Consider the following 18384-nt stretch of genomic DNA (forward strand, 5'->3'; position numbering starts at 1 on the left):
TATTGTAAACAGCAGCACATCAACACCGTTGGCATAAAATAGCTTGTGAAGTCTACTGTTTGTAATGAACTGTGAATGATAGGGATTTTTTTTTTCCAAAAGTACTAAAATAAAATATCCTACCAAGAAAGAAATGCTCTAGAATATTGTAAAATCAGAGGGTGGTGTTTATTAGATTTCCTCCTTTTTTGGTGCGTTTCAGTGTACATTTAAATATTCTAAAGATCCAAATGCAAGAGCTACTGAGTTTCAGAGTAGATGAGAACAACGTGCTCCCTTTGTCTTTTTCAGTGTGTTTCCCCTACAGAACAACAATGTCATATATATATTTATGCTATTTCACCAGTAGCACGCTGAGATCTGGATTCCTTTTCCAACATTAATTAGGTGATCACTGTATGGGTTATGATTTGGATTTTTGAATCCAAAGAGAGAACAGCCCCCTCACAACACAAACTGGATTCTCAGAGCAATAAACAAATGATCGAGGCAGACAACAGTACTGACACTTCCGTGTGAAGACCTTCAGGTCCAGTATGGAAAAAAATGAAGAACCATAGTCTACATAATTGCATGAAATTTTAAACAATTGGTCCACAAACCAAAAGACCGTTCCGTGATAAACTGTAGTTTGGAATCATACCCAATGATTACTCTTCAGAGAAATTAGCAGTTAAGAGTATATATTTTTCCAGGATGCTGGATAAAATATGTACACGGCCAACTGATTTAACACAAGGTTAAATCATTCAGGGATACAAAGAAGAATATTCTGAAAAAAAAAAGTTACTAGAAAAAATGAATTTTATTCATTTATTTTTAGAACAAATAAATTGTAAAACTCAAGGTCAGACGTATCTTTTTCCTAGCTCACCCTCTTGTTAATATGGATCACAAACTATTGTCAAGAAAATATCTCCTTCTCTAAGATAACTCAACTTCAATGGCACGTCTAATAGAAAATGAGGAAAATGAAATCTTGTTATATAACTTGATGCAAGCTGTCAGAATGAAATTTTGTTCTAAAGACTAGAATTTCCTAGAATTTAATTTCCTTCTCATTAAATGGAAAACAAAGCCTCTGAGTTAGGGTACATATACAAAGGTATGCTGAAATTCTTTCTCAGGAGATAGTATATAACCTCTTTTATAGATACTCCATTTAGAGAAGCCTGAATTTTGTAGAAAGCATGAAATAAATGACAAAAGATCTTGACTTTGGTCAAATTTCAGAGACTCTCTGGCCTGAATTTCCAAATAAGATCTGGAAGTTTTCCGTTAGGTAGGAGATAGTTTGGAAATAACAAACTATAACATCAAACTAAAGCAGGGTGTACATTTTTAAGCAACATTACTTTCCCTTTACTATCTCAAATAAACTGTTCAAAAGAAAACCACAGGCCCCCAAATAGCATCACTTAGGTTAAGGCCCCAACTCGGTAAAACCAAGACTTCATACTTAATGTAACTGCAGTTTCAATCCCCCAGAAATATCCCCTTTAACGGGTCAACATGGGAATTTCCTGGTCAGCACTAGGAAATTAACTGATAGACTCCTTCTGTTCCTCTTAGAAGGGCAACCTTACCTAAAACATGGATTCTTTCTAATAATTTCCTTTTTTCCACTCCCCCACTACCTTTAAAAACCTTTCCGTCTGTAGCTTTTTAGAACTCCCCTCACTTGCTAGACAGGGTGCTGCCTGATTCATAAATCAACTAATGAAACTAATTAGACCTTTAAAATTTATTTTTTTTTAAATTTAACAATACCAAAAAATTTGGATTTAATAAGATATATGCTTTTCTTGTACAGTAATTATGTTCTGGTGGCTCAAGTTTTTGTTTTTTTGTTTCTCACATATTTCACAATTTAACTACATCCATTATTTAAATCAATCAAAAGAAATTCAGGTATGGATATACCTTTATTTGTGTAAGTGTTTATTTGCACTATGACAGTAGCTTTTAAAATTGGCAATAAGGAGGCAACAAATCTTCAGTCAATTATCTGCTCAAAAATGAAGTGTGTGGAAAATGGAAAGAAAGCAAGCTTTGCAACCAGTTAGATCTGAGTTCAAATTCTGGTCCTCCTGATTACTAGTTGTTTGGCTTTACACAAATTTCTTAATCTCTATAATCCTATTTGCTTGCTGCAAAATGGCTTTGATGTTACCTATCACACAGTGTTTGTTGATGGACTGAAAAAAGGGCATATATTGCATTAAGCACAGTTCCTCGAACATGCTAGACTTCAGATAGAAATACGAGTTTGTAAGAGGAGGGTCCCAGTTCTTGGAACGCCAGCAGCAGACTAAGAAAATTTCTACTGAAAGAGAGAACTAAGGATTGGACTGTAATTTGAAATTTTCACAAAGGCTAAGTAGGGAACATTTGTTTATTACAGATTCTCAGCTGGTCTCAAGTTTAAATTGAAGACTAGCTTCCTCAGGTTAAAACTGTGTGATCTGGCAAATGTTTTGTAAAAATTGTGCGATCCATTTAACTGAAGGCTTAGAATTTTAGTTCTGGCATTCTTTGATGCCATTTTTCCCCCCAGCATCTTTATTTCCATAGAAGAACCAACTGAGATCTAGGGGAATTACCTACGCTTTTTAAAATGAAAAAGCTAGTTAATGGTCCATCCTACACTCCACCCTCTTTACACTCATTTGCAACCTTTCTTCTAGATAAATGATCAGGTATTGTGAAATGCTTTTTAGGGAAAGATACAATGGAGGTTGTTTATTCATATCCTTAGAATTTCTCTTACTAAAATCCTTTTGCTAAAAAAATGTAGCTCTCATTAAAACAGAGCTTCTCAAGAAGAATCTCTAAGTTATCCTTTGTTTGGTACTTTTAAATTTCCTTTTAAAGTGTACAAATATATGTGAAACTATTGTCATCAAAATGATGTTATTTTTTCCCCAGCTAAGTGGGTGATAAAATAAAACATTCACTTAATATTTTCAACTGGACCACCGAAATTTCTGTTATTTTGAGCTTACAAATGCAAATCTTCTTCTTTTCTTTTTTTTTTCTTTTCTTTTCTTGCCAAATAACTTTTGTATGTAATAGTTTATCTCCATTCCCACAGCTATAATCACTTCAAATTTTTTCTCCTAAAATATCTTAACAGCCTCTAAAGTGGTTACCCTTCTAGGGTCTTTCATTTTCCATGCTGTTGTCAAGTCTAATGATAGCATTCAATCAACTAAACACCATCAATGGTTCCCTATGACCTAAAGGATAAATTCCAAATTACTCAGCATTTAAGATGTGTCATAGTCTGGCCCATATTTGCCCTTGTTCATCTAGTGACATTATCTCCCTCTCATACAACTTCCAATCATAGCCAAATTGTGTAAAGCCCATGTTGTTCAAGATTCTATTACATCTTTGTACACGCTGTTCCCTCTGTGTGAAGAATCCTTTATACATTTCCCCATATAGAGAACTTGTACGAAATCTCTCAGATTTTTCAAAGATTCCCTTACTTCAGCAATGGCTTTTCTATTCCTCCCTACATTTTCAAAACATTTTGTATATTCCTCTAACCCCAAACTAATTTATGTTTTTACTTACATATCATTTTTTTTTTACCATTTATATATAAATCCTTTAAAAACACAAACTTACTCACTTTGTAACTTGAGGGCCTAACATAAGGCATGGCATTGAAAGAGACAAAAGTTAAGTGTTGAATGAATACATGAATGAATGAATGGCCAGATCTAAAGGGAAGAAATCAGAGAAACTTAAAAAAAAAAATGATCTAATGAAAATTTGATATAAAATAAACTATTTGAATCAGTTATCCAGTATCATGTGTCATATTCAATGGCATCATTATATTAAAACATATTATTATAAAATTATTATAGTGGAAACCAGAAGAATGAAATACACAGGCATTAGGAGGAGGTTCACCTGGCTAAGATTGAATGTAGATGCTCCAAAGCTGGCAAATTGACTATTTGTTTAGTTAATTTTGCAATGTGGTGTTTAGACTAGGTAGGAGGGTGGCTGGGTAGAGGAGGTAGCAGAGAAAGATGGATGGAAATTCTTCTGTAAGTCACATGTACATTGGAGGTAACCTGACCTATTGTTTAGGGCATAGAATTCTGTATTTTTAGAAGTTCTTAGGCTGGATAAGTAATAATAAATTAAAGCTTCGTTTATGAAATTACTGCATGATTAAATCCCAATATGTTTGGAGAAAAAAAATGTCTGGGTTTATTTTTCTCTGATATTAAGTTTTGGCTTATCAAAAAGAACCATAATTCTGAAATTTCTCATATACTTTGCATGTTCTCAAATTACTTTGTCATGAATGGCATAGCCCACTGTTTTGACGAGTTTTGATTCTACTTTTGACAAGCAGAATAAATAACAATAACACTAGTCTGGTTAATAGAAAAAAAGAGATCAGTGACCAGACTAATGCAAAACTTATTTATTATTAATGTCAAAGTCTCATTTTCTACCTCCACATACATAATTAAGAGACCACAGCATTCTCTTTGTCTTTACGGGGAAAGTATGAGAAGTAGAAAAAGCTACTCTTTTTTACAAACACGGCAAATGAATGGCTTTTTTTCCTCATTGGCTGTAGAGCTGGCATAATTTAGGCTACCTACAATTAGTAGCTTATTAGTAACTACTAGGTAATTGTTGGCTTGCATTCAGATATTGGCAGATGCCTGATAAGACACTTAATGAATTTTTCATTAGTCTTTCTGAGAAAGCCTTCAAGAGAAAAAATACTTCTGATGGCAACAGCTCTTTTGGTTTCTTTTGCTTCCCCCTTGAGTTTCCAAGTATTTTCAAAATCAAACTATAAATTGTTAATGACATCATACCTAGGTATCTTTCAGCCAAATATTTCACTCTAATAAATTAGTGCTATTTCTTCTTGCTCTGTATGTCCCTCAATCCAAAGTCATCACCAGTACCATGATTCCAAGACACTTTATTTATACGCATTTGATTTTGTATTAAGTTTTCAAAACATTAGTCCCCCACACATCTGACATAATTTCCAAATAATGAATAGGGGATGGAAACAGTATTTTCTAATAGACAACATGTTTAACTACAATTTGTGTTCAAACACAAAGTGTCAAGTGAATAGGCAAATATTTGATGCTTCAAATTCTATTTTTAATATTCATTCATTTAACCAAAAATGGTTTAAATTCTATTGTTCAGTGAAAGTTTTTACTGGAAAGTAATGCATTCACAACAATCTAGTACTTTAGATAGATGCTAAAAATAGACGGGTTCATAGTTACATGGGGAAAATACTGATTGCCACAATAAAACTTTCAATTATATCATCTAAGAATGTTGCAGAACATTTCATTATTGATTCTTCGGAGAAGATATAACTGCTGAATGCTAAGTGCAATTTTGATTTGTCAACATTACTTTTGCTGTAATTAAAATCCTAAAGTCATCTTTAAATAATTCTTCACTCAAACTGCATCCTGATGAGTTTCTTTATCTCTATAATTGGATTGCCAACACCTAAATAAGTGACTCATCCAACCGCACTTGTGATATCTCGATGTTCTTGCCCTGAAACAAGCACCTTTAAAAGCTTTCTGCCAGCATTTTTAGTTAGAATGATCTAGTTGTTTAAATATAAGCTGAGGGGGACTTAGGCAAAATCATTAAGTGGTGTGACTTCAGTGACTTTTATCTCCTTTATTTTTATGTATTTCTCTATTTACTTTTTAAGTCAATGGCTTCATCCTTCTCAGGACTCCATACTGGTACACTCTTGCACGGCCTCACCTGCCAGTGAAATTATCAATAATCCTCTCTTATCCTGATTTCCCTCCTCCCTGGGCTTTGTCCTAAGCTTACTTCCAGGGAAGAAAGCAGCCTGAGAAACTGAACCAGGCTACTGTGTGGGCTTTCTATGGGATCTCTCTGTGAACTCTGGCTTTTACTATTTGAAGATAAAAACACCTAATAACAAAGGTAACATTACATCAAGAAAGATCAATAAAGAAAATCATTTATCTTTTTCATTCTGGGAAAAATATCATCTTTTCACATCTGAAGTATTTTGTAAACATATATTTTTATCCCCAGGGGTACAGGTCTGTGAATCACCAGGTATTTTGAGTGTTCACCGGAACTGTTTGTGGTTTCTGTTCCATCCGTCGTCTCCAGCCGCACCCTCTTCCCCTTCGGCATATCCTTCTCTGGTGTTCTTTTCCAATCCCTCATCCTCAGATCCTCGCCCCTCAGATGTCTCCCTTGTCCCTAATTCTAGTGTCACTTCCCTCATACCCATTTGCTTCATTCATTTGTTTTATATTTAGAGTTTTTTAATCTACTCAGCGTTAAAAAAAAAAAAAAAAACAGAAAATTGAGGTATCTGTAGAATTTTATATTTGCTGAAATTCAAATAATCTGAATGTTACCGTAATTTGTTTTCTATGTTAACTTTTGTGGCCACTGTTGATAACAATAAATTCAATGCGTGCAATATAATTGATAATTTTTATATACTATTATGTCATTTCTTTAAAGAACTGTACTTTACTTAGTATTTTTTAAAAAGTAAGCCCTACCAGTGCAATAATAACCTTATGTTTATAAACATGTAATCTTCTGTTTCAATCCAGTCAGGATTTATGTATATATTAACTAAGAAAAATATTGTTCAATTATTATAAAAACTATTTTAAAACATACAATTAGAAAAAATATTGTCAAAATGATTTTTATACTGATTACAGAGGCTCTGAATAAATATGCCTAATTCTTATTTACCAATATTGTTATAAAGGAGTATAGCAGTATAATCTTAAATTACAAAATGTATTTGAAATTATGTATAATGAATAAAAATAATTGTACACCTGTTTTCTTTTTTTAAAAGTGTGCACATATTTTCTAAATGAATAATTTATGCACTATTAAAATAAACTGAGTCATTGGTGCTACCAGACCAACCTTTGTGTCTATGAGATCCATCCATGTTGCTAAATTCAATATGATTTTCATCAGCCCAGTAGAGTCTATGGTTGACATAATCTATTGTTAGTGCCATGGGTCTAGAAATCTTGGTTTCTATGACAACACTCTGATTGGTTCCATCCATTCCAACACGGCCAATGTGAGGATACTCACAGCAGTCAATCCAATACAAATACCTAGGAAAGAAAATCAATAGCCATTTTGTTTACAGACACTCAGGGAGTGAAACATCACACAATATTTCACTTATTTACTCAGCTATTCCCCAAATTAATTCATGGTATCTCTCTGAATTGTAACTTCTAAGAAGCATATTTTAAATACAAGTTTTTCTTATGATTTTTATTAAACAAATAACACACTTTGAAATATCCACATAATTTTAAATATGTTTCCTTTAGCACACAAACCTGTATAGAGAACATTATTTCTACAAACATTAACAAATTACAGATCCCTAAAACTAACAGAAATGAGCCTTCAAGCTGCATATGTAATGTTGGAGGAATAACTATCCAGATTTTTTTTTTCCTTTTTGGTTTATTACCAATGAAAACTTCAAAATGATTCATGGAGGAGTACATTATATTTGCCTGAATCTGCATTCCTCACTGTGGTAGCCTTTAGGCAACTGTGACTCTTAACATTTAAATTAATTAAAACCATATGAGATTAAATGAACTGTATTGTTCCTCAGTCACACTAACCATGTTTCAAGTACCCAATAGCCATATGTCACATGGCTACCATATCCAACAGCATAGATATAGAACACTTCCATAACCACAGAAAGTTCTATTGGACAGTACTGATTTCAATTATGTTACTGGAAGGTCTAGAGTAAGGTATATCAGATAGTAGTTTAAAAAAATAAACAAAAAAGGAAGAAAGTTATATTGGTACTAAAACTAACTGAGTTAAACATAAATATTATACACTGGTAAAATAGAAATAATGTGTAAGTAACAGAAATTACTGAAAAATTTCTACTTAATTAAACCATCTATTTTTTTTTCTTATAGTAGAAAAAACTCACTTTATTTTGCTGAATATGTTTCCTTCTCTATATGATTCAAGATTTGAGTTAGAGAGTCATTAACATCCATTTCACATTCCAACAACAAAACTGAAACTTACTAACCCAAGTCGTTTCCCCAGATCCATTCTTTTCTTTTCAGTAAGTATAAAATCATTGACTATTAATTCTTCAAATTTGGAAAATGTGGTAATTAAAATAATATAGTATGGAAATTATTCTATATGATTTATAACTGACATATTTGATTTAAAATCAAAATATTCCTTAAAGAAAAATCTTGCTCATACATGCTGATAGTGATAACTGTGTTGAGACATTTTAACTGCACACTACAAAAGAAATAAAAGATTTGAAGAAAAACCATTTATCAAATACTGGGCTAACATAAATAATCATTGTAAGAAATATGTGTATTTTTGTGCTGACAATTATTTTGGGAGGTTCTGCATAAAGGTAGGGGATAGCAGATGATAATATATTTTTAAAATTTTCTTACTTGCCAAAATATCATTAAGAGTCCTAATTAAGCATGACACTTAAAATAAGAAATTTGTATCTGGTAAGGACCACATGAAAGGTAGACTATTGGAAGCAGAGATTCAAAGAGAGCTCTGAGAGTGAAAAGTTAAAAACATGTTTGAGTCTGGAAATTCAACAGTCAAGTTTGTATAGTATAATACTGGATTGTTATCCAGTGCTTATGTATATCTATGTTCGTTCTGAACAAATTTGAAAATCTCAAATCACCAGATAATAAAAGATACCAAACCTTTCAGAAATTGATTAAAAGTATTTTTTCTTTAAATCTTCAATTATTTTAAGTTATTTAAATCTTGTATTTTTATTTTTATTTTGAAAGCAAACACATGTTAGCAAAATACAGCTAGAAAAACCAATCCATTCCTTTCCAATAACTTTATGGGAGTGCACCTTGCTGTGTATACTAGAGATAATGACAGTCCAGATAAAAAGGAAGAAAATGAATCAGAAGGAAGTAAAAATGCAAAGACAGTTTATGTCATTGAAATCAAAACATTCCTCCTTACCATATGACTCTGAATCTTGGGAACACTAACAAAGCAATTTTTTTTTTCCCTAATAGATGACATCATTTATATGCTAGCTTCTCTCACACATGTCAGATATGACTAAATATATGTGGGCTTCTATAAAACCATGATGTTTTTGAGAAGTGAATATAAACAATAAAAATGTAAAGTAGTATTTCAATAACATTCTGTATCATTACAAAGTACATGCCCAATATAGCTTAATTAGAGGTAATATTCATATTTCTATTTAACTATTTACATATGCTTCTACTTGAAATTAAAACATCCCAAAGGTTAAAAAGAAGAGTTTTCTCCATCAAATGCTATCAATACAGTATTGCAAATTACTGGATGTGAATAATAATAAATTTTTTGGAGTGTAATTTAGGAATTCCAAAGGGCCAGACCTCCATGTCATAGGAATCTAAAATTTTTATCTACAATCTAAACTTTTTTTTTTTTTGACTAGTCTTATCACCATCTTGAGCCAAGATATCAAGAACAGGAAGAGCATATTTCATGGAGTCTGACATCTGTTACATCATTCTCAGAAAGCTTTCTAAGAGTTTTGAAATCCTGTCCCTGCCATTCAAGCTTTCCTTTAAAAAAGGCACAAAAATACTTCTCTCAGTGACTCCCCACCATTAAAATATGTCACTTCAGCTCTAGTTGGAGTATTTACATTTTCACTTCTGTACTTCCATAAAAATCACTGGAAGAGACCATTCCTCTTTAATTACATAGATCTTTTCAGTTAGACATAATTCACTTTGCCCCTCCATTCACCACAAATTCTTCCCTGATCACATTTTTCAAAATAGGTTTCAAGATAAAACATATTTGAGAAATGCTTTCTTTAACAAAATAAGCATCATCTTTTTTTCCCCTTTTTATCGTGAAAGCTTTTAATATGCTTAATATGACAGTGTTTCTCTCAAAGGGAGGTATAATGTCCATTTTTTTAATCACATAATCTTAGGTGATAGCATTTATTTTCCTAGGGAAACACTTTGGGAAACTGTGCTTTAGCTTTTTTTGGTCTACAGAATTACTATCTTTTATCTCACAATTACTCAATTACACAATGTGTAATTGAACAACACATATATTGTGAACATAGGAACCCACAAAGTACTAACGTAGATTCTCAGGCCCCATAATCAAAGAACCTACCTCGATTTACTCACACTGGTATAACAACTCTAATAAGTACCAGAACCATTCTTAAGTAGATTAAGAACAATATTTTGAAACAATAATTTTTGAGGCCATATTATGTACCAGGTACTCCTTAGAACTGGGAACACAGAGGTAAACAGATACGATTTTTGCCTTTAAAGGTCTCTCAGTGAATACAATATAGGTGGATGTAAAACAAATGAAAAAAAGTATAATGATAAAGCCACTTTACTACAGAGGCACAAAAGGAGGAATGATAATTTTACCTCGATAAAAGAAAGCATGAAATAAATATTGTGCTCACTGATAGTTCTCTGAACATAAATCTTATATTCATAGCTACCTTACAAAGATATGAATAATCCTTATCTCTTTCAGATTTTAGAGCAAAATATAACTTAATTGAAGATTTTAATGCTGTAACAAATCTTAAAGATCATTAGCCTAGGACCTTCATTTTACTGATAAACAGAAACCATATAAGATTATGTGTGTTGTCACAGTCTATTATAATAGTGATACAGTTGGAACAAGGGCTCAGGTCTCTAGATTTATAGACTACCTTTTTCTCTAAGCACCACTATGTAGAGCCTTCAGGAAATGAGTTCTAGAAACAGACTCATGAGGTTCAAATTTCGGGTTGACCTATTACTAGCTGCGTGAATGTGGCCAATTTAACCTCTTTGAGACTGTGTTTACTCACATGTTGAAAAGATTAATAATAGTTCCTCCTCATAAAATCATCATGAGGATTAATGATGGAATACAGGAAATAAATTTAGAGCATTGGTAAACATGGTGTAAGAGTTTAGCAAATATTAGCTATTATTTTTTATCTGTACTATGTATGTATTATATATTTCATATATATCTGTCCACTCCCTCTCTATATATATTGGTTTAGTAATACTCACCTAATAGGTTGCATCTGAATTGAGCATATAATTTTATGTAATTTGTCTTTATTTTGTGTTTTATCACAATTTGTCTTTTTAAGTACTCATCAACCAAAAGAAGAATATAAAAAGATTCTATTACATTGAAGAAAAATATAATTTAACTCTTTTCAGGTATGTATGAATCTTCATAGACACAGGATTGCTCTTTCCTTATGAATACCTACCTTCTGATGGTTAAGCTTTAATGGTTTAACTTGCCATACTTAGGCCCCTCTACCATACATTTTTTCCAAGTTTTCCAGTAAGACTGTACCAGATATTCTGATAATTTCAACATCTGAAATTCAACTTCTTAAAAACTACTTAAGTACAAAATTTTCTATAAATGGTCAAAGCTGAAAAATGAAAACTTCACTGAAAATGTCAAAAGGGGAGTTCCAAATTTCGTCCATATTATATGTAATGTTTACCTAGGATCACATCTGAAAAACCTCAGGCCCAAATGGTATCTACTCGGTAAGTTATAACAAAATGTGAACAAAGAAAACAATGTCTGCTGTAACCATAACAATAGGCTTCTGTGGTTCCTGAGGATGTCTTTTATAGTTTGATATAATATGCTCCATTTCTTTAAAAAATTAAAATTGAATTCTGCTGTTTTTACTATTTTTTTCCTGAATTCAGGAAATAGATATTTCTTCCAACAGCAATTATTTCTAATTTTAAATTATAATTAATTTTTGATGTTCATTTTCCTGTATGTTTTTGACTAAATATGGATAGGTTTAAGAATTGGTAGAGAAAGGATTTTTTTAATACAACTGTTTGTTTTAATAGAATATTTCTATTTTCCCACAGAAATCAGAAACTGAGTTTTTATTCCTAGCATGCCTTTCATTCCCTCATAACAAAAGTTCCCTTATGACCTTTCTCCTCGAAACATGCAGGTTATTTACATACTGATGTATTGGTTTGGGCAATGATGCAGGTATAATGTCCCTGCAGCTATACCCTATTTGCTGTGTATATCCAGTTACCCATTTATTATTTCCTTCTGCAGTGAATTTAACAAGCTCTGTGTTTGGTACAACCAGTGATTAAACCAAGCCTTCTTGTGAAAAGAATTCACTTTCTAGATGGAGAGATAGACATTTGTACCAGTAATAATCTTATGTATATCTAAAACTAATATAATATTTTATGTCAATTATACCTCAAAAAATAAAAATTAAAAAAATAAAAAGTCATGCAATGGTATGTGGTCAATATGTAGGGACTTCTTAGGCACAGCTGGGGAATGTTTCACAGAGGAAGCAATATTCCGTGCTGTTGCTGGAAAAATGGGAAGTTATTCAAACTTGAGGAAAATGAGAAGGGCATTCTAGGAAGAAAGAATGACATATGGAAGATACAGAAACATAAAATGTGTCTTTTTCAAATGTATTTGCATTATCATTATCTGTATTGGCAATAGTGGATACAGATACTGAGTTATATATGAGTCCTTCAATATATTTTCATTAAAATATATTTATAATTCAAAATAGCACCTAGTAGTATTTTCTTAGGGTATTGCTAACAGACTACTAGAAAAGAAATCCAAAGAAAAATATTCTTAATGATAAAGCACGCTTGTAATGATTGTATTTTTTCCAAAATACTCATATCCACATTTAAAATCTTGTAAAAAGGCTATTTATTAAAATGGAAGAAACTATAGTAGTTTTGTCTTTATGTTTTTTTCTTATCTCTGTTTGCATGGTTCCTGAAAAACACAATCACGATCCAAGATCATTTTGTTTCTGAAAATTCTAATATGATAAAAGGAAAAGTAAGGGACCAAAGCTTGAGAATTAGGTTAAATCCTCAATTTAGTATCTTACTACCTATATGATCCTGAGAGAATCACTAGGCCCTTTTGAGATTCAATGTTCTTTTCTGTACTTTAAGGATAATAGTTAGAATAATAATGTTTTTCTCACAGACTCAGAAAAACAGTACAAGCAACTAAAGTGATAAATGCAGACACAGTTTTCAAATTCATAGAATTCTAGAGAAGCGGCTAGCTATCTTCATTATCATTGTTATTACATGGGAACTCCAATTCCAGTAGGCTTACACACTGATCATCTCCCTTTCTTATCTCTGCCACTTTCCTGTATGCCTCATATTGTAGGGAGATCTTCCTCTATTAACCTGTTTGCCTGAACCAGAAATCTTATAAGGTTTGTTTTGTTGTTGTTATTTTGATCCCTAGGCCTTTTTCTGCTCTGTAAAGTGAACTGGTATCAAAGTTTCACAAATGTACAAACTTAAATTGTCCCAAACGTGAGTTCTTTTCAGTTCCTTGAATGTGCCATGCCCTTCTATGCATCTTTGCTTGCCCACAGAGCTTGTTCTTTCTGCCTGCTCTGAAGTGCACTGCATCTCCTGACTAATTCTTGCTCTACCCATCTTGTCCAGAAAGCGGACTCTGAATCTAGTTGAGATAGAAACATTTTCTATTTTTTTCCTATTTTAATAAGTGACTGCATTGTATTGTAATTATTTACTCATCTGCCTACCCACTGAACTGTGAAATAACCTAGAGGTAGGACTATGCCATTTATTTTTTTGCTGCTACTTAGACCAGGGACAGAAAGACACTAAATGCTAAAGAAATATGAGTTGAATTAATGAATGAGTAGATTAATCTTCTATTAACAGTAATATCACATATTCACTTTATTGTCTGTCATAATGGTCTTTTGCTATGGGATTACCTGAAATAACATTAATCATCCAAAAAACTAAATTATGCTCAGTCTGGCTTTAACATTATATTTCCTATTCTACTTTAAAATGTGCATATATATATATATATATATATATTCTGCATAAATGACAACTTTTATAAACACTGGTGTAAATAATATTAATTACCCCCAACTTATGATAAATTACAACAGCATTTCCCAAACTAAACCAGATAACAGAATGATTAGGATAATTGGATCTCAGATGAATTTAAATGTAACAAACAGGAAGGTGATCAATCTGTCTATTTGATCTACTTATCATTCTTAGTAACCACCATATGAAATTGATATTGTGACAATTGGGATACTATCATTAAAAGACAGAAAGGACCTCTAAGCTACCTCCTAAAAGTTTAGTTGCTTCATTACATCAGTCCAGTGATCTTTATCCTCTTTTACACAAACGATTCCTTTATCCTTCACTAAATATCAGGGCAGAAATTACTCTCCTTAAGGAAATGGGGGGTCAGTCATGTTGGCCAATTCAAAACATGTAAACTGCAATGTTAATCTAATGTAGAAATATTCAAGGGCATTTTTATCACATAATCTTATAATTTAAGCTGATTTTTAAAAGCAGGATTACACAGTATTTTAGACAGTTATGAAATTTTCACCCTGAAGTGCATCTCATACAAACTAAAATCCCAGTTTGCCCTATTGTCTCACTTCGGGGAAGAAGAAAAACAGCAGGTACAAAATGGTGTCATTAAATTTTATCTGCTAAAATAGGTGGCTTTAATTGTTACATAAAAAGACCTGATTTTTATCTTTTTTTTTTACCATATCTATATCATAATAAAATATTATCCAAAATTGCAATCAAGGGAGACTTTCATAATATTTACAGTAATTTAGTACTTCACTATTTTAACTGACACTTTTGATGGATGGGTTTATGTTAATGATAACTTAAGGCTGCTTTCAGTTTACAGGGTAATAATACCTATAACCCAGGAGAAATAAAACTTAAAGCTAAGCTCAGCTGTGTTCACTAGGCAAAGACACAGTTTTTGCTTTATAACTAATAAATTCCACAATACTATTATGATCTACAGGTAATGCTTGTCTGTTCAATATGAAGCATCTTGGAGAGTATAAAATGAGAAGCTAAGCCAACCCTATTGGTTTCAAAAAAAAGGACAATGGTTTGAACACACTAAAATAAATATCATCTGATAAAATTAAAATATTCACATTCTTATGAATGAATGATGACAATAGTTAAGCTTAGTACAACTGGCCATTATTTCTGAGACATATTAAAAAGAAACTCTCTTGTGACTCTGTTTCAATTAAAATAGAATTGACACTCTTTTGAATCTTCTGTTGCTATGGTAAGGAAAATACTTTAAAAGGCAACAAAATGGTTACATAATTATATAGCAAAAACCTAAAAGTTGTACATAACCTTGGAAACAGAAGAGTATTTACAGTATAAGTCTTCTATTACGTACTGCTTTTACCCAAAGTAAAGTTTAAAATTAAGCTATAAAATGTATAGTGATATGAACACATTGCCAATTATAAACATAAGGGAAGAAAAAAAAAAACAGTTGTAACACATTAGCAAGAAACTATTCCTAGTTGTTGTATATGATATGATAAAAGCAGTAATTTCATGAGACATATTAAGTGAAATTAATTTATACAGCAGAAAATTTAGAGCACTACTGTGATCATGACACTTGTTACTGTGAATGTGTCCTATTTTAAAGAATCACATTTTCTCTAAATTTGTTCTTTTAACAAGCACATTAAGAAGCTTGAACTTATACAGAGATCATTTTGGAGTATGTAATCACTCTAAATTATAATGGGAGGGAAAAAAAAAAAAGGAAAGGCATGCCTTCTTTACCAAACAACACAATTAAAAGTGAATTATAATGGTCATAGTCTACAGAACTTTAGCAGCCACATATCTGACTTTGACTCCTAAATTCTGACACCTTATTGTGTGTTCTTCCCTTATCTGGAATCTCTAGCCTGCTGTCCTTAACCCTTACAATGACTTATTCTCCTTTCTTACAGTGAAATGCAACTCAAACACAGCTCCAATATGGATCTTTCTCAGTATTTCCATTTTGCTATCCCTTTGGAATGCATGGATAATGTACTTGTTATTTATTATTCATGGACAATACTTATGTCTCTTGCCCTAAAGTGGTACAGGAATTATATCATCTGTATTCATGACCAACCACAATCGCTTCTTTTCCTCCAAGATTTAAAGGCATTAAAATTAGAGAAATCTGCACATTTTATTTATTTCCACTACATTTATAGATTACTTAGAGAAACAGTTGCATTTAAAACTTTTAAAAATACTTGCTACAAAATCTCATCATTTTAAATGTTTTTCTTTTTCACTGTGGTAGTCACATTCCTATTTTTGACTTCCCAGTAAGAATGTCTACACATTACACTTCATCTTGGTTTTCATGTTAAAACCTACAGAATAGGATTTACCACATTGAATGTAATCCACAGTTTCAATCTTTAATTTAAGATTTTCAATGTTTGTTACAAACCCAGCTCGAGGATCCAAAGACAGGTCCCGGGGGAACTTCAGCCTTTTGCTAACAAGTATAGTAGGGTATAAACCGTTGAGTTTGGATACTTCAATGATCCTCTTTTCTGTGTCAGACCAATAGAGGTTTTTTCCAATCCAATCGACAGCAAGTGCATTGGGGACAGCTGTGTTATGCACTACCTAACAAGGTAAGAATTTAAAAGTTAACAATGTAAATACCTAGTTTAAGAACTGAGCAACTGCTTTGTGATTTTTACAGAGATAATAGAATTCTACTTAAACATTAGAAATAGAATCTAAACATAAAACATAGAACATGTTTACCCTAATAAAATTACTTACTCATTTGTGATGCAAGGAATTACAATATCTGAATCAGGCCCCTAAATATGACATATAGAGTTATGAAATAAACACCAAAATAAAAAAACTGTTGGGCAGTTACAAATTTGTTGATGACATTATTGTTATAGTTTATCGTCTTCTGAAAACTGGGGGGAGAAATTCTATCACACACAAAGACATACACACAGAATTATTGATATTTTTATGGCATTCTCTACTTTCCTAACTGCTCTTGCCTTGCCCTATTCAAATTATCTAATACAACAAGAGTAAAAAAAATATATATATAAACAAAAATATACCTTATTTCAACCTAAACAAAAAAAGTGAAATTCATATGACTGCTGCACTTCATTCTAACCCATATCAGTATCAGCTATAATAAGGATATAAGCTTTGTATGTATAAACATGATGCATATAAAATAACCAAAGATTCTGTATAACTGCTATTTCTGAGTTCTCAATGATTTGAGGATTATGTGAAAGGAGAAACTGAATTTGGGGCTATACAGCAGTCAATGGTTATATATTAGAAACAAGAAAACAATAATCAAATTTCATAGTTATTCTTTCCCTAATGTTGTCAGTAGTGAAGATAATAGCATTTTCAGAAACTAATGGTATCAATCCACTGTACTGAATTGCAAGATATCTTTTCTTCTTTCTTCCAAATTCTACCTTTAAAAAAATTGGCATGGCTGACAATTTACATGAAAATCAGTGAATTAGTTATCTCAATAGAAATATGATTCATTTTGTGACCCTATGTTATGACATGATTTAAGATCCTAATGTGCCAGTAGTCCCAAGGCAGTAGATAATTAATCCTTTAGAATATTAAAAGATATTAAAAAATATAAAGGAAACCAAAAATCTAAATGTAAAAAAATATGATCAAATTTGGGTTAATAGTCAAAGAATTAAAAAAGACAAAATTCATCTGTTTCTATAAACAAACTGGTATTTCATTTAAAATTATCAGTTTATCCCATAAATATATAAAGTTTATATATAAATACAATCACACTGGTTGTCTTGGTATTGCATAAACATATTTCAAGATTTTATTAATATTTTCAAAAACGATTGTTTCCACTAAAAATTTCTGTATGATATTAGAGACGGCTACAAAAAGAGTCAAAGTAATTGATACGTTCTTTGTACTTGAATTTAGATGTCTTTATAATATATTTTACTTCATATAAGCAACAAAAATTATTTTATTTTTTCATATAATTTTATTTTAAAACACAAGGTAACATAGTGCTCACTTCAGCAGAACAAGAAACTCAAGATAACTCAGAAATAGTGCCAACTAGCTCATATCTAGAATGTGACATATATTTAATTATGATGCTGTCTGATCAGAACATTCATGATTTTACAGAAATGCATTAAATTATTTCCTTGTATTGAAGGTTAATTTTAATAGAGCTATAATTTCAATCTAGAGTCTAGTAATTAAAATTTTCAATTATAGATTCTCAGACTCAACTTTGCCTTTTATATAAATCAACACAATTGCAGGTCAGGCACTAATCATT

The 18384-nt window shown here is 31.6% G+C and overlaps 1 protein-coding gene across 1 annotated transcript in view; it reads right to left on the bottom strand.

The window, feature by feature from the left end:
* The window catches only part of LRP1B (LDL receptor related protein 1B), a 1620129-nt gene that overhangs the window by 220044 nt on the left and 1381701 nt on the right, over positions 1 to 18384 (bottom strand). The window contains exons 59-60 of the mRNA XM_045066491.1: positions 16492 to 16673; positions 6970 to 7169 (exon numbers count right to left, since the gene is read on the bottom strand). Of these exons, the coding sequence (XP_044922426.1) occupies positions 6970 to 7169; positions 16492 to 16673 (382 nt within the window). The remainder of the gene's footprint in view (positions 1 to 6969; positions 7170 to 16491; positions 16674 to 18384) is intronic.

This window comes from Mustela putorius, unplaced genomic scaffold (genome assembly GCF_011764305.1).
Source record: "Mustela putorius furo isolate JIRA1106 unplaced genomic scaffold, ASM1176430v1.1 tig00003867_pilon_pilon_pilon, whole genome shotgun sequence".
Lineage (NCBI taxonomy): Eukaryota > Metazoa > Chordata > Mammalia > Carnivora > Mustelidae > Mustela > Mustela putorius.